The sequence below is a fragment of the Semicossyphus pulcher genome, unplaced genomic scaffold (assembly GCF_022749685.1).
Source record: "Semicossyphus pulcher isolate SPU_LCO1_2020_fin unplaced genomic scaffold, fSemPul1.0.p SCAF_25, whole genome shotgun sequence".
In the NCBI taxonomy this organism is placed as follows: Eukaryota; Metazoa; Chordata; class Actinopteri; order Labriformes; family Labridae; genus Semicossyphus; species Semicossyphus pulcher.
In genome coordinates, this window is record NW_027211699.1 from 3,387,361 (window position 1) to 3,404,651 (window position 17,291).

General features: G+C 43.5%; 2 protein-coding genes and 2 non-coding genes across 4 annotated transcripts; all 4 read left to right on the top strand.

Moving 5' to 3' along the window:
• Window positions 1-349: 349 nt before the first annotated feature.
• slc25a39 (solute carrier family 25 member 39) lies at window positions 350-7,322 on the top strand. The gene is made up of 12 exons (XM_069675972.1): window positions 350-583; window positions 1,744-1,849; window positions 1,981-2,040; window positions 2,199-2,249; window positions 3,735-3,844; window positions 3,935-4,002; window positions 4,107-4,231; window positions 4,314-4,487; window positions 5,031-5,140; window positions 5,772-5,853; window positions 5,936-6,016; window positions 6,235-7,322. The coding sequence occupies exons 2-12, from the start codon at window positions 1,753-1,755 to the stop codon at window positions 6,339-6,341; spliced, it is 1,065 nt and encodes a 354-aa protein (XP_069532073.1). The 5' UTR covers window positions 350-583; window positions 1,744-1,752; the 3' UTR covers window positions 6,342-7,322.
• A 1,149-nt stretch (window positions 7,323-8,471) lies between these two features.
• On the top strand, window positions 8,472-11,702 carry rpl3 (ribosomal protein L3). Its single transcript, XM_069675948.1, has 9 exons — window positions 8,472-8,494; window positions 8,917-9,109; window positions 9,354-9,522; window positions 9,863-9,998; window positions 10,214-10,400; window positions 10,520-10,782; window positions 10,872-10,967; window positions 11,093-11,212; window positions 11,577-11,702. The coding sequence occupies exons 1-9, from the start codon at window positions 8,492-8,494 to the stop codon at window positions 11,619-11,621; spliced, it is 1,212 nt and encodes a 403-aa protein (XP_069532049.1). The 5' UTR covers window positions 8,472-8,491; the 3' UTR covers window positions 11,622-11,702.
• LOC138604500 (small nucleolar RNA U83B) lies at window positions 10,042-10,133 on the top strand. The gene has a single exon (XR_011309286.1). It is a non-coding gene; the product is annotated as a small nucleolar RNA U83B (small nucleolar RNA).
• On the top strand, window positions 11,369-11,501 carry LOC138604499 (small nucleolar RNA SNORA54). Its single transcript, XR_011309285.1, has one exon. It is a non-coding gene; the product is annotated as a small nucleolar RNA SNORA54 (small nucleolar RNA).
• Window positions 11,703-17,291: the final 5,589 nt, after the last annotated feature.

The following is a 17,291-nucleotide window of genomic DNA, read 5'->3' on the forward strand; positions in this document are numbered from 1 at the left end:
CCCACGAGGGAGAGAGAGAGAGAGAGAGAGAGAGAGAGAGAGAGAGAGTTCCTTATTTGCCTGATTACCTCCTAGCGCCCCTCCTAGTGTCTTCGAATAAAACATATTTTTTCATTAAATTCCATTGATAAATTGCAATGAAGTTGCACCTGTTTAACCGTTTTTTTTACACTGAAGACTTTAAAATTGACTTCCGGATAAGCTTGTTTATATGCGACAGCTGCAGTGCACTACAGGGACGTGTCCAACAGGCGGCGCCAACGAAACTGCGACGGCGCAGGCAGGGGGCGGGACCAAGCGAATCCTGGCATATTACCAGTGATCTACAAAACATCCGCACCGGCCTGATTTCACACTTTGAATACCTTAGCTCCGTTTGGTTTTGAACAAATCTGCGACGTCTACTTGCACTACGCATGTGCACATTCTGTGACTTGTAAAACTGTCCTGCTGCGACTTAAAAAACATGTTCACGGGTCATCCACTTTGGACATTAGCATTAGCTCTTAAATGTAAACGTTAATTTAGCTGCAATGGGCGAAGACGCCTCTATTTTTCAGCAACCTTGGCAGCTTCCGTAGAGGTGAGTAACGGTGTCTTGTCTTTTAAAAAAAAAACGCAGTAACGTTGCTGGAAAAGCTTGCTAGCTAGCTTCCCACCAAGGATTTAAATGATAGCAAATGCTGACAGTTTAGCCAGCAACGTGATGCCATCTTTTAGACCGGCTTTGCTCAATGCATTCTATGAAACTATTGGCAGCATTTCCTCTCCTTAAAGTGGGTTGAAGAAGTAAAATTATTTTGTTTATTAGCCTAAAATTGGCTTGGTAACCGTGGAGAAAAAAAGGACAGAGTGTGCCCACATTGACATACTAACAAATACTGGAGACAAAGTGACCATAAAACGGACTGTATTTTTTTGTCCAACGTGTGTAATGTAGTCGTACATGGGGTGAGATATGATCAAGCATCTTGCAACGTTGCGTAATTTAGGTGAAGGTGACATAAGGACCCTAAACATGTTCTCATGTTCGTGACATGTTAGCTTTAGCTTCTTAGGCACTAGAGGAACACTTGTTTGGAAAGGCAGTTTACTGGCCAGACAAACCCTGATGGCCTGAAGTGGCTTTAACTGTCACACTAAAGTGTAATTAAGACCAGAAATAGAGCCAGCCAGGGGACACAAAAGGCAGACACACAGGTTGGCAAACAGGAAAGATTGAAATGTTCTTTATTAAAAAATGCTTCACAATACAAATGTTCTCATCCTCTTTGCTGCTAGTCACAGACCATGTGTAAAATTTCTTTAAAACATTAACAATCTTTTTAATTCATGTTTATTTATCTGCTTTCCGGCACTCTCTCAGTTGGGAGTTGGTCCTTCTGGCAGTGTGGTGACTTGCACATTGTAGATAAGCTATCGCAGTATTCAACGACACTATTACAACAACTCCACCTAGACGTACCCAGCTCACATCAATGAGGGACATCTGGTGTAGATTTGACTTATTTTTTTCTTTAACTTATTGTCTGCTTGCTATGTACTTGGAGCATCTCAGGAGCAGGTGTTGCTCTTTGACATCACAGGACACAAATCCAGCCACAAACTCGCTCCTCAGTTGTTTTACATAACAAGGAGACATCCTGCCACAAGGCTCGCACATGGTCAGAAAACTCCTCTGTGAAGTTAACTTACAGAATTGTGTCCTCTCAGTGTTAAATTGTGTTTTTTTCTCTCTGACAGGTGGGCAGGATGGGGGAGCGAGCCGTCAGCGGCCCCGTGGCTGCAATCTCACCAGTGCAGCAGATGCTGGCTTCTGGCACTGGAGCCCTCCTCACATCTGTGTTTGGTGAGACAATGAGACAAAAAAACGACCATAACAGTTGAATCTACACCTCTGTGAGCAGTTTGAACAAAATATGGAGGATAGGGACAGTCTGTCATTGTACTTGTTGGGTTTCTCAATGCGTTTGTTTACAGTCACACCGCTGGACGTTGTGAAGATCAGGCTGCAGGCTCAGCAGACTCCGTTACACCAAGGTAAGACACAGAGCTAGTTACACAGAGGGTTTTACATCTACACTTACAGTGCTAATGGAACATGTGCTTTGCGTTTAACCCTTTGTGGATGCCATGATGCTTCTCTAACCCCACACCGCACCTCTGTGTCTGTCCTGCCTTTTTGCTTTGTTTCCCAGCTTTAGCCTCTGAAGCAGCTCCGTGGGGTGGCATCATCCGCCCGTCCAAGTGTGAGTATCTGACCTGCCGCCGCTGCATGCCCGTAACCAGGCCGCTGTTTAAATAAACACGGCCGTCGAGCACGACTTTCTGTGTGTGGGCACATGCTGGACTAACGGACATCACATGCCAATGTCAACAGGAGACGCTGATTGCAAATAGATTCATGTGTGTGGAAAGAGAGTTTAGTTTAAATTCTGGGTCAATAGTCTTATTTGTTCTGATGGTTGCAGTTTTAATGCAGCTTTAAATAGCCATTTCATGTTGGTAGTGATCTTCCAGTTTGGTGTCATCAAGGAACAACAATAGAAAGAAAATGTTGCCTAGCTTCATGTTACTTCTAAAATAACAACCTTGTCTTCATTAGAAATGTATTTCCTCATTCACCTGTCGTCCTGTCCCAAGTGAATGTCATGTTTTTGTTTCCTTAGTGTGAAATCTGTTGTAGCAGCAGCTTGTGAGATAATGCTTTTTATTTTTAGAGTTTCTCTGAACCTTTGTCAGGAGTCTTTCTTTAACCAGCCCTGAACAAACAGGCAAAGTAAGCAGTGACAAGGACGGCCCTGATGTTATCGTCCGAGTGACTCTGTGGTCATTGCCATCGCATGCTATATTAATCCCCTCTCCTCTCAAGGATTTAACCGCTTATTTTAGAACAGATGAACACACTACAGATTGAGTCAAACTAATATTTAGAAACGTTTTTCGACAAAATGCTTTTAGTTTCTGACTATCACGGGCGCGGGAAGACATGTATGTGTTGCAGAGCGTTTATAACTGAAAATAAGAAGACGTCGGCACGCTGATCATCCTGTCAGACGGAGCAGCAGTGAGTTCACACGGACACTGTACAGCAGGATGTGTGACGTGGTTATGGCTGCGAGTTACTAAACGTTACTGTCAAATGTTGACATTTGGTAGTTAATTTAATATCTTAAACCGCAGAGAGGGAGACTGAGAGAGGTCTAATAAGGAGCTAAAGAGAAGGAGTGGTCGATTATATACAGGAGTGGAGGTCATCTTAATGTTACTCGCTTTATCGGGGAAGTGTGTAACGTCAGTGACAGAACGACACAGTCTCCAACATGGTCTGAATTTGCATCAGTCTGCATATCACTCGTCTCCTGTAAGTGACATGTCCTCGCTGCATTGTACTGTTGGATGTTAATGTATGAGGAACAGGCCATATCTATGTAAACTCTTTGCAACACTCCCTGATCTTCTCTGTGCAGAATTCCTTCTTCTTCTTCTTTGTTTTTTTGTGACTGCTTTGATACGTAGTCAAGACTGCTGAGTTAAAAACGCTCAAAAACTCGGCATAAAATGCTGTCGATTTGTGTGAGATATAATACGAGCATACGAATGACGTCATCATATAGACTGACTTCCTCTCAGCACCCCCAGCTATGCCTGACTTCCAGCGCGCCTGCCAACTATATTACATTTTGGTTCATATTTGCAACTCCTCTGACCGCAGCTTGTCGTGTCTCTCACAGGGAAGTGTTTCCTGTATTGTAACGGTCTGATGGATCACGTCTACGTGTGTCAGAATGGAACCAGTTGCAGCAGCTGGTACAAAACGCCGACACATTTCAGCGGGACGCTTGTGAGTACACGTACAGTTGTAGCTTCGCGTTTGCTGCAGTGGTTTTTTTCCTCTTCACAACATTTTTTTGTGACATTGTTTGTGATGCAGGACGCATTTGTGAAAATCACTCGACATGAAGGACTCAGGTCTTTGTGGAGCGGGTTGCCTCCAACACTGTGAGTGTTTAAACTCTTAAGAAAATCACTATTCAATGAAATCCCGATATACAGAATACCCACCTGTACTGACTCACTTTGTTTACTTGCATGTGTGTTGGCAGAGTCATGGCTGTTCCTGCCACCATCATCTACTTCACCTGCTACGACCAGCTGAGGGACTTCCTGAGATACGGTCTGGGTTTCCAGGGGAGCCACGTCCCTCTGGTTGCCGGGGGTCTGGCTAGATGTAAGTCCATTAAAGCACATGAAGATATCCTGTAATATGTTATGTATTTTTTTTTTAATCTAATGTGTTGTGTTTGTTGCAGTGGGTGCTGTGACGGTGATCAGCCCTCTGGAGCTGGTCAGGACTAAGATGCAGTCCCGTCGGCTGCCCTACAGCGAGCTGCGGGCGTGCATCCGCTCTGCTGTGGCCCAGGACGGCCTGCTGTCGCTGTGGAGGGGCTGGGGACCCACCGTGCTCAGAGACGTACCTTTCTCTGGTGAGAGCTGCACCACAGAATACAAACTAATAATACCGCCAATTACAGAGGGGTCATTTTTCTCACACTGGTGCTCTGTGCAGGCCCTCAGACAGCCTCTGCCTGAAACGACTCAGTCAGCTCTGTCCCTTTAAGAACAAGCCCACTTTCTTCTGATTGGCCAGCTCTCTGAAGCCTGCTCTTTGTGACGTCACAAAGTGCAGCATGTAGAAAAAACGGCGTGAAAGCTGGCATTCACAGCAGCCTGCAGACTGAGCTGAGAAGCCTGGGGATTACTCCAACATACTTTCACCTACAGATTTGAAACTTCACCCACGTTTAGTCTGGACATCCAACATTATAACATTATAATGTCTTAAAATGTGAAACAGCATAATACCCCCTCTTTAATTCATGATATAACATGATTTTTTTTATATAAGCGTATACAGAAGAACAACATATCTTTGTGCCACATCCTGCATCCTGTCATTAGTATATCATGACTTACAATGTGGAGCAAAGCAACACGTTAGTAAGCTAACTCTCTGTTTGTGTTTGCAGCATTGTACTGGTTTAACTATGAGCTGGTGAAGGCCAAGCTGTGTGAGCAGTCCCAAGTGACTCAAGCTAACTTCTCCATCAGCTTCACTGCAGGAGCCGTCTCTGGAGCTGTAAGTAGACATCTGTCCTCCTCTATCCTTAAGTGTATGCGTCCTGTTTAAAGTTGCTTTTTATGTTACTTAACAGATACTCTCCTGGATAATGTAGCCAATTCAAGTAACCTTATTAGTTGACCCAGAATTACAAGTTATTTCATTTGAGCTGCTGAATGTAGAATCTTTTTCTCCACAGCAAACACTTTAGCTTCTATTACCCACAAACAGCAGAATTTAAAGCTGTGCGATTGGATGTTTTTTTCCTGAAATGCAGCACATTTAATTTACACTAATTAGCAAATAGTCAACTCAACTTGAACTCAAAATCAGAATGAGTAAAATAACATCCGGCCTTGAGAAATCATTAGCTTTGGTTCACTGTTCAGAATAAATACGTCATGATGACTTCGCTCTATTATCAGATTACACATTGCGCTCTGAGCAGTGAAAGCATTGTCAGGTTTGTGCAGGGAATCAGGTCAGTCAGTGACCCACTTTTACCTCAAGTGTTTCTTGTGCAATAATTGAACCACAGCCGATCTGATATGACTGTTGATCCTTCACACACTCATAATAAATAACCCTTTGAGGTGTAACCGCTGCCTGATCCTGATCCTGTGTCATGTGTCTGTTTTTGTCCGTCCAGATCGCTGCGATCCTGACGCTGCCTTTTGACGTGGTCAAGACTCGGAGGCAGATTCAGCTGGGAGAAATGGATACTCTGGGAGGTTCGTGCTCTTACGTGCTGATTTGAAAACGGTTACGTGATATTTGTAGGATGTTTTTTAACATATCTCGTTTCCTTCCTAGTTTCCTTAAAGAGAACCTCGTCTACATGGCACATCATGAAGGACATATGGGCCGAGTTGGGTTACAGGGGCCTTTTTGCAGGTACACACTCACTGTTGTGTAGATAGCCAATGATTGATTGCTCAACAGTAAAAACTAGGGATATCAGGGTCATGTTTTTTTGCCCCCAATCTGTATCCAAGTCATTTAATTTTGATACCGAGTCCAAAGTTGTATTTTCCTAGATAAAACAGCTGCACAGGGCAAACTTCAAGTGCACATAAATTAGGTTAATATATGAACATGTGTATTGTCTACAGGTTTCATGCCAAGGGTGATCAAAGTGGCTCCAGCCTGCGCTGTCATGATAAGCACATACGAGTTCGGAAAGGCCTTCTTCCAGAAGATGAACCTTGATCGAGAGTGACCGGCATCCTGAAGGAAGTCTGTGCAGCAGGTTGTTGCACAGCAGCACATGCAGACTTTATTAAACGCACATTTGGAGCAAGGTCTCCTCAAAGAGAAGCTTGACACACAGGGCGGCCTGGGTTTGTTTGAACCCACTAAAACGTCTCTCCCTGCAAATCCTTGAACTTTGAAATGAGCTTGAACTGAGAGGTCCTCCTGGAAAGCAGACTTTGTGTGTTGATTATCTGGGTAAACTTTTAACAGGTATAATCAAAGGATATTGTTTTTCCATAGCTTGATGTTACAAACGTTACATGTTCAACACTACCACGAAATAATTGTGCAGGACAGAGGTGTGAGGATTGCTCTGGACTGAAATGGCATGACTCAGAGGGAAAAAAACTTCTCATTCCTTCACTTAACATTGTATGAGACCAACTGCATGGTGTGAAAAGCTCCATTCAATAAAGAATCCAGACGAGCTGATGCATCCTGCATTAGCATTACTGCATCACCCTGCATTCCTGTAGCAGTGAAAGCATGGCATTCATCTGTCAGTACAGGACCATCAAGTCTGTTTTGTATGCACGACAGGTTAGTTCATTTGTTGCACTTTAACAAACGCTGTGAAATGAAATCAGACAAATGACTACAGGTTATTAGGTTTTGATTGGTGCATGAGCTCAAACAATCCAGCAAGAATTTATGAACATTTCAACATGAACATTTCTGTGAATGATTACATCTACAAATGTTAAGGTTGTGTTTGAAATAAATACAATGTTTTTTGTTAACTACCTTTTCAAACGTTCCCCCAGTAGCATGCTGGTGATGAAATGCTTTGAATTTCTTGAGTACAATAAACATGCATCAAATCTCTGTTACAACACTGGATCGTGAAATCACACAAAAATGCTGCCTTAATTTGAAAGGTGTAAATGTGTGTCCTTTTGTTTGTATTTTTTAATGAATGAAATGATATTAAATGTGTAAGACAGCGTTTTATGCTAACTGTCATTTATTCTATATTGAGTTTGTAATTTAACATCATTACACGAATAACGGAAATTACTACATTAGTTTTGATTTAGATGTATTTCACGGAAGCCCTTAGCGGACATGCCTCCATATATTATATTTACTCAAAGTATTTACTCCGTTTTCCCGTGAAAACAAGTTATTTCTGGTCGTTTTCTCGAGATCTCGACTTGTATATCTCGTTATCACGCGATAACGACGCGGCACCACAACGCCAGATGATCATAACTCGTAGCCACAGAGTTGTAGAAGCACAAAACGAACATAGAAACAGGCTTCACTTCCCTGATCAGTGTGGGCAATGTCAGCATGGCATGTCATGGTCTGTAATATCACGTCGAGATCTCGAGAAAACAACCAGAAACAACTCGTTATCACGGGGAAACCAGCTTTGTTATCCCGAGATAACGAGAAAAATAAGTCGAGATCTCGAGAAAACGACCAGAAATAATTCGTTATCACGGGAAAAGGGGGTACATAAAATGTATGGATGCATGTCCGCTAAGGGCTTCCGTAGTATTTAATAGCGGGCATAAACATAAATAAAAGGGGCAAAAATCGGGACATTATACATTTTCTTATATACAAACGAGTTCAAAGTAAGTAATTTTAAACCGAACTCAACTTTAAAGGCCCATCTAGGGACGGGCATTGCAAATTAGCCAAGGCTATAAATGCTGTAGTGTGTGGCATCGGTTTACTTGCTTCATACTTGTCCCTATTCAAATAAACAATTAAATAAATCAAAATAAGGTTAATTAAATTGTGTTCTGTTCTAAATAATTCTTTAAACTGTCTGACAGTGTTTGACCTATCTAAATACATATGTAAAGTAGTTAAATTTCATTAGAATTATTCCAAAATATAAACCGCCAAAGACCGACCTTTTGTACCTTTTTAATTCAACACAAAAAAAGACGTGATATGTAATAGTTGTATGCCATGTAGACAGACACTTTATCAAACTAAACAGCGACATCTAGTGGCGGCTGACTTAAATACATCTACAGGGGGAAATCTCGGGGGCGGGTCTTCTCGTAGGAGAACTGTATGGAATCTCGCGATATTCGCTTTTGAATAAATAGACGGTCTGCCCCTCTATAGGTCTCTTTCAATCGGCTTGGAGACAAGATGGTGAGTCTGCGCTTCATTCAGCCTACCCTAAAGCTCTTAATCTGTTGTCCATCTAAAGCATCCGTTACATTATACTTATTTCAGGGACTGGGATTGCTTTTATGTAATTAGCTTTAAAAGATTTCTATCGTATTTTGCTGATAATTCACCTTTTACAATGCAAGCAAGGCCTGTATACACCGGCGGCTAAGGCCCGGTTAAGACACTATGGTGATAAGCTATCTATCTTAAAACTTTAATTTACCCGGATTCTCAACAAATTACTAAAGACAGTTTCTTTTCTTATTACTACGCTTAGTATGTCCAGATCATGCACGCGGTCAAAGTGTGTCGATATCCATAAAGCCACATGTCACTGCCGCTAGCCTCTTAACATCCTGGTTAGCTCCAAACCCCTGCTAACCGTGTTCTCCTCTCTACAGTCCCACCGTAAGTTTTCGGCTCCGCGCCACGGATCCCTGGGCTTTCTGCCCCGCAAGAGGAGCCGTCGTCACAGGGGTAAGGCTAAGAGCTTCCCCAAGGATGACCCCAGCAAGCCCGTGCATCTGACTGCCTTCCTGGGCTACAAGGCCGGCATGACGCACATCGTCCGTGAGGTCGACAGACCTGGATCAAGTGAGTTTAAACAAGACTGAAAACTTAGTATTACGCACTCAAGAGTTTAGTAAACATTAAATTTTATGTTTGGTGTTCTGCCTGTGATGAGTCTCTCGACGGGCGGACATAATGGGTTTATACCCCTTGCTGAATGTCGAGCACTGAGCGCAGTTTAAACCATTTTTCAGAGTTAATTAGTACAATTAATAAAAGGCATCATAACTGACATTATGAAAGCTAAACTATCTACCTTGCTCTTCAGAGGTGAACAAGAAGGAAGTGGTTGAGGCCGTGACCATTGTGGAGACACCTCCCATGATTGTGGTCGGAGTTGTTGGTTACGTCAACACCCCCCGCGGTCTCCGCTCCTTCAAGACCATCTTCGCTGAGCACGTCAGTGACGAGTGCAAGCGTCGCTTCTACAAGAACTGGTGAGACACTAAAATATGTGATGTTAAATAGCATGAAGCAGTTAGTTGCCCAGTGAAATGAAAAGTCCTGTGTTTTCACTGAGTGAGTCTAACACGACGGTGGCCCCTGTGGCAGCTCCGCTCAGGTGCCGTGTGCCCTGATGAGCTCCGGGCTCCTCTGGCCGGTGGAAAGTGCTTCTTAGAAACCGTGCTATGAGCCGAAATCTCTACACGCTGATGCAGCCCCCCTTATCCACATGGAGGGGAGGGCAAGCAGCTACGCACAGTGTTCTTCCGCTGACCCCTTTGGGGTTATGAAGGACCTGTGCCAACCTATGTCTTCTGTGCGGTGCGTGCTCAGGTACAAGTCCAAGAAGAAGGCTTTCACCAAGTACTGCAAGAAATGGCAGGATGATGAGGGCAAGAAGCAGCTGGAGAAGGACTTTGCTTCCATGAAGAAGTACTGCCAGGTCGTCCGTATCATCGCTCACACACAGGTTAGTATGTTTGCTCCTCCATGGATCATTAAGTTTCCTGCTTGTCTGTCTGTGATGAGACCACGGATCCTGCGTCAGGCATGGCGCCCGACACATATGAGGATACCTTCCATGCTGCCTTCCTTCTGAGACTACACAGCTTAAATCTTTTTAACTTCTAAAGTGGTGTGGGTATCTTGTTTCCCTGTCCTGACTTGTGGTTTTTATGAACACAGATGCGTCTGCTGCCCGTGAGGCAGAAGAAGTCTCACCTCATGGAGGTGCAGCTGAACGGAGGCACCATCTCCGACAAGGTGGACTGGGCCCGCGAGAAGCTGGAGCAGGCCGTGCCAGTGAACACCGTGTTCACCCAGGACGAGATGATCGACGTCATCGGTATTACAAAGGGTCACGGATACAAGGGTAAGAATGCTATGAAGTTAAAGGTCTATCTGGAGGTCATTAGTTGCAACAGTGAACTTAAGCTTTTCTGCAAAACGTGCAGTATTTCATTTTGCTAATTGCGTCTCTCGTCTTTCTAGGTGTCACCAGCCGTTGGCACACAAAGAAGCTCCCCCGCAAGACCCATCGTGGTCTGCGTAAGGTGGCCTGTATCGGTGCCTGGCATCCTGCCCGTGTGGCCTTCTCCGTGGCTCGCGCCGGTCAGAAGGGTTACCACCACCGTACAGAGATCAACAAGAAGATCTACAAGATCGGCCAGGGCTACCACACAAAGGACGGAAAGCTGGTGAAGAACAACGCCTCCACCGAGTACGATCTGTCCAACAAGAGCATCAACCCCCTGGTAAGTTCTGTTCTCACAGAAGCTCTGCTGTAGTTAAAACATCCAACCTGGAAGCAAAAGATGTGACGCTTCTTTTTTTACTTTTAAAGGGTGGCTTTGTCCACTATGGAGATGTGACCAATGACTTTGTCATGGTGAAGGGCTGCGTTGTGGGGACCAAGAAGAGGGTGCTGACTCTGCGCAAGGTGAGGACAAAGTTCAGCATGATTAAATGCCATTTACTCAGATTTTTGGGGGAAGTTTAACACTTTAAAATTTGTTGCTGCACCATCATGTTCTCAAACTTATGTACCTTTCCTCTCCCTTTCAGTCTCTGCTGGTGCAGAGCAGCCGTCGTGCCTTGGAGAAGATCGACCTCAAGTTCATCGACACCACCTCCAAGTTCGGTCACGGCCGCTTCCAGACCGTGGAGGAGAAGAAGGCGTTCATGGTAAGACTTCTCAAACACTGCTTTCTGTATCTCCTCTTCCTGTCTATGCCAGTGTCTCAATTGGTGAGGACTTGTGTGCTCCAGAAGCACACTGAAACCATAAATGTATTACCCCAATGTACCACAAAGCAAGCTAACTACATGTTTCATGTTCTCCTGCACTGTTCGTAACCTGGTTCAGTCTTCAGTGTGAACTTTGGGTTCCATTCCAGTGCCATAGTGAGCCCCAGTGAGGCAGGGGAGCAGTGCCTGTTTGTGCTCGCTCCCTGTTCACTCTCTGGGAACATTGGCTGCTCAAAGCCAACAGCAGCCCGTTTTCATTATTAGCATAAAACTGATTGTCATGTTTCTTTCTTTCTCTCAGGGACCACTCAAGAAGGACCGTATCACCAAGGAGGAGACTGCTTAAAGTCTACACCAAACTGCTCTGCTGCATTGACCGTCACCATCTTTACTGTTCAGAGTTATTTAATAAAAAACAAAACCCAAAGATTGTGCCCATGTCTGTTTTATACAAGTGATCATGCATAAAGTAGTTCAGGTGATAGTTTTAAAGTTAATTCAGCTGTTTATATAAGGTTGCCAATGCTCTGACTTGTTTTTAAGGAGAATTGCTGTAACAAGCGTGAAACCTTTAAATCCCTCATCCTACATGAGAAAATGAGCAAATCTCAACTCTAAGCTGTTCTGCACAGAAAGAATTAATAGCTTTTGTTCCCTATATGGCAAACAAACTCTCAAACTGACCCAAATGGATAATAAAATAAGTAAGTCAAAACCATTGGCTTTTATTTAAAGACACACAAACAACAAAATCAAAAAGACCAACTTAAAACATCTGTCACTAAATCCTAAGAGGCCACAAGGCACGCAGTCCTGACTCCAGAAGCTTCTGTCCTCTGGTGTCAGCATTGTCATTAAGCATCCACGACCAGGTGCACCTCGTTAAACAGTCAGACCCACCTGCAGAGGGTCAAAGGAAAGCAGAATGGGGACAAACAATACAGGGAGGACGTGCAGCTGTAACGGTGCCAAAAGATGAATAACTTTATTCTTAAAGGTTATAGCTCAAGCAGAAACAAACTGAAAACACTGTAGAGAGAAGGCAGGATGCTGGAAAAATAACAGTCAAAAGCATTTTAAACATAAGTATAAATGTCTTACGTCAGCCCTATTCATGTTCTGTTGGACAGAAATTATATTTTGAAGCTATTCATACAATTTTTGGTAAAACCTGGATGATTAAAGTGCCGAGCTGTCAAAACAATGACCGTGGTGAAGTTAGTTTAAAGTTGGATGTTCATTCGGGAGCCAGCTACGTTTTCTCACCCGGCTTCCCCTGGAGTTTTTACAGGGAGAAAAACTCCGAGCCCTCGCTCTTAATGGACAGAGCCTGATTTAGGGACCATCAATAAATTACTGTTCAATGGACATAAAACTGATGTATTTTTAAGTCCATGACTTCCCCACATAAAAATTTTGATTAAAAAATACAATTGAATTGGGTACATATTGCCCACTAATTTTAAATTATTTTCTATAAATATTTTATAAAGAATAAGGGCTTATTTGCCAGTAGCTTCGATGTCATGTGACCTAATGACTGAAAATCAATGAGAGAAATAAATAATAGGACAAATAGGAATCACCTCTTTATGTTTGTGTCCTAGTGACCTCATGAGGTGTGTCTTATTTGTCCAAGTGAGTATTAACATCTGACATTGATTTGAGGACACTGGGTCACATGACATGGAAGCTATAGAAAAAAAATACATAAACAACTTCTGTTAAAATATTAATAGAAAACAGAAAAAGCAATAAAATCCAACATAAAGAGGTGTGCCCTATTCATCCAATTTAGTCTTACCTTCTGTTATTGATGATATTAATTTTTATATTGGTAATTAATGGACTTTTGTTTACAATATCAGTAATTTATTGACAGTCCCTAAGTCAGGCTTTGCATGTTAAGCGCGAGGGCTCGGAGTTCAGCTAACCGTCCTCTCTCTGCCAGCTCTGGGGGAAGCCGAGTGAGAGAGCGTTGCTGGCTTCCGAGTGAATGTCTGTCGAATATACAACTTAAAACAAAACGAACTTCACCGCTGTAAAAAAAAAAAACTGCAGTAGTAGTTAATCCTAGCATGAAAAGAAAAAATGTAATGGTGGTAGAAATGCCTCAAATTTAGCGCAGTGCTTTGGTAAAGGTACTGAGTTACACCCGGCGGCGCTCACTGAGCTTGTTAAACTGCGTCTGTGCTGCAGCTGAAAAGGTCGACATCAGCTGTGACGAGAGCGGCCACCTATGCAGAACTGATGGACAGCGAGACCCTGGGTTTAGCTAACACTGCATGTTTTAACCGGCTATATGTGTCCTTGAGCTGTAAGCTTTGTATTCGGCTGACATCGGAACTCCAGCAGTCACAGTAGGGTAATTAAGCCCCAACATCATCATCTATTCTGACTCATCACTGCCAAAACTAAAACCTCCACTTCAGCAGGTAATGAGGAAGACCCTGAGAGGCCTCTACGGGCCGCTTGGACATCCTGCAAAACGCCTCCCTGAGACATCTCTGCATAATATTCAGCACGCTTAGCACAAATGTGGATTTCCTGCACGGCTTCTCAAGGTCTCATCTCGTTCCTATTAACCCGCAGCGGAGGGAGCTGAAGGACAATTGTTCTCTATTGAGCTGCATTTCAAGAATTTGACGTTTTCTCTACTAAAGCAGTTCTGCAGCGAAGAGAGAAGAGCCTCTAAAGGACACTTATGAAAAACTGTGACCTAAAAAGAAGCAGCAGCACGGGGAGGAAGCTGGGTGAAGCCCTCTGTCACCGAGGCCAGAGGACAGTTATGGAGATGGCCGCGCTGTTACATAACAACCTCCTGAGGCTCTGACCTTTGACCCCCCCCCCTTGCCCCACAGAGAGCTGCAGTTCAAAGCTCCCACACAGCTCAGCTTTACATAATGCCCTCTCTGCTAAATGTGACAGTTAACGCTCCACAATTATGCCATTAATTGCTCCCTCCGTCCCGCTCAGGTGACGTTAGGTGTCCCAGCAGGCGCTCTCTTTATGACCCCGTGCATCTGCTCAAACAGCAGCTCTGTGCACCTTCTCACGCAAGGCCCGTCCACTCCATTCCAGCCTATTAAATCAGTCCTCCATCATCGCAATGAGCTCTCCTCAGAGGCTGGGACTGAGGAAGCAGACTGGGGTCGGAAGCTCCTGGAGCAGAGCGAGGCACATTTTGGAAAGGAGTCAAGCAGGAACATGCGCTGACAATGAAGGCATTTTGTTATTAATTCTTTAATTAAACTTTTATTTTAAAATAATATGGCTACCCGACTCCATATAAGTCATTTTGAGTTCAGGAAAAACTCCTACCCTCCGTGACCGCTCATTTTAGAGTGACATTATTTAGTCAGTGTGATAAATAAAGGCTAAATAACGTCACATATTGTAACATTTGTTCTTTGTGCTTTTTGTCTTTATTAGATAGGACAGCTGAAGGTAGACAGGTAATGTGGGGAGTAGTGAGTGGGGGATGACATGCACCAATTGGCAGACCGGGAGTCGAGCCTGCGATCAGTGCATCGAGGACTGTAGCCTCTGTACATGGAGCGTCTGCACGCCCCTGTTTTGCACTACTATGTGGTCGTTTTCAGTTTTGTTTGTGGTTGTTACGTGTTTCTGTAGCCATTTTGCATTTTTGTGGTAATGTTGTAAGTTGCGTTACCTTGTGGGCCTTTTGCATTACTTTGAGGTTTGTGTAATTTGGTGTCATTTTGAATCTTTTGAGGTCATTTTATGTCTCTTTTCAGTCATTTTGTGTTACTTTGTGGTTGTTTTGTGTCATTTGATTGACTTTGCTATAATAGTATTCATACAGAGGCTCAGTCCAGAGGCCCCAGACTTGCAGAAGGCCCATCAAGTAATCCATCCAGGAGGCTAACAAGCAAAGTACCGATCACTTCCTGACTGGTGGCGGGGCACCAGGGTTGGCCAATCAGATTCCCCTCTGGCCCTGCTCCAGATTAATTCAGCCCTCCATCATCTTCGATGAGCTGTCCTCAGAGCCAGAGACAAATGAAGCCGGAATTGTCTGTGTCTCTACTTGATGTGACTACATTTGTGTAGGTTTGCGTGTCTGTGTGTGTGTGTGTGTGTGTGTGTGTGCTATCCTGCAGTGGATCCTCCAGTACAGTCCTGAGGTAGCAGCTGTTGCTAGTGGGACAGCAGCCAGGTAACCACAGTGCATGCTGGGATGGCAGAGAGGAGGGCCAAGCATTTGTGATTTATTGGAGTGTGTGAGAGTGTGTGCAGTTGCTTGTACATGTAAGTAGGTGTGTGTGCATCTGTGTGTAGGTGTGTGTCCTGGCATCCGAGTCAGCCGGCTGGCACAGAGTCAGCGGGGGGGGCCGTCCTGCAGGGTGAGGGAAGTGACCGGGTGTTGCTGCGGCGTTGAGTCTGACAGGAGGACAGACTGTCGGGGGGGACGACCACACACTTAGGACCATTATTACACAGGACGGAGGCCGCGGGCTGCAAAACTACAGGTCCAAAGACTGTGAATGCTGGACGACTGTTAGGATCTGTTTCCTGCCTGGACGAGGAGGAAAATAATAACATTCAAAACATCTACAGACAGATATTCTTGCTTCCAAGTCACTTACAATCACTCTGAACTCGTCCAGTGAAAGCAGCTCCCGAAGATTCAAACAAGTTTACTTGAATGTCTTTTTGGTGGGATTCAATGAGACAGTTGTGATGTCATATCCTCCCATGCACCAATCAGGATTAAGCAATAAATGGAAATGTGATAACAGTTGTGAGGCCGTTGGCCATTAAATATGATTATTGTACGGCTGTGTTTAAAACTTGATCCTGATTGAATAATTATGGCATTCCGGAGTCTTTTCTATTTCTTCTATTTCTATTTCTTGATAACAGACCGTTGCTATGAAGAACAGACTGTTGCTAGGGATGCGGCTCTAATCACACAATCCGGAGGACTAACTGTAATCATATAATTTTAACGTGAGCAATAACAGCCAGGTTAGCTCGTTTTAATGTGAGCAATAACAGCTAGGTTAGGTTAGCTCGTTTTAATGTGAGCAATAACAGCTAGGTTAGCTCGTTTTAATGTGAGCAATAACAGCTAGGTTAGCTCGTTTTAACGTTAGTCATAGCAGCTAGGTTAGCTTGTTTTAACATGAGCAATAACAGCTAGGTTAGCTCATTTTAATGTGAGCAAAATTAGCTCGGTTAGCTCATTTTAAGAAGGCTAAAGTTGCCTGTGATATAAACGTGAGTGTAACGGACTGTTTTTATAATTTATCATCATTTTTAAATGAATAAAATCAAACGGGGATAGATCAGTTCATCTCTTTACAAATAATAATTCTTGGGTTGTTGCATATTAAGCCATTAATATTTAAATTTATAGAGAAATATTAGATTTTTAGGGGATCTAAGAGATTTATCAGCCACAAAAAGCCAAAATGTTCTCATTCCAGCCCCTAAAAAAGGAGGATTTGCAGCTTTAATTAGTTTTATACGAATGTAAATTTAATATCTTTTGGACTGTTGGTTGGACAAACCATGCAATACTGAGATGTTAACTTAGGCTTTGGGGAGGATTGATTGGTATTTATCAGCTTAGATAAAGGACTAAATGATTAGATAAAGACACATTCTGCAGATTCAGTCAGTAAGTCATGAAAACAGAAAAAAACAGAAGCACCCAGATTGCTGCAGAGTGGAGTTGTGGACGAACTGCTTTAACATACGGACATGTTTAACCGCTTGTGTTGTGTCTGATAGATTGTCAACAAGAGGGTTTATACAATCTTTTCATAGTCAAGCTGAGCAGGAGTCAAAGCCTTGCTGCAGATCATGATGTAAACAGGTGGAAATAATTAACAGTTTTTGTCTCCAAGCCAGGCATCAGTGTGGTTTTGGGCTATTTTGAAAGCAAGGAATTTCCATCCTCATCCACTGCTGTGTTTTACATTTGATATTTATCACAGAGAAAGCAGCAGTCGTCTTTGTTCTGTGTAAAGGACAGTGAGTCTGAGGG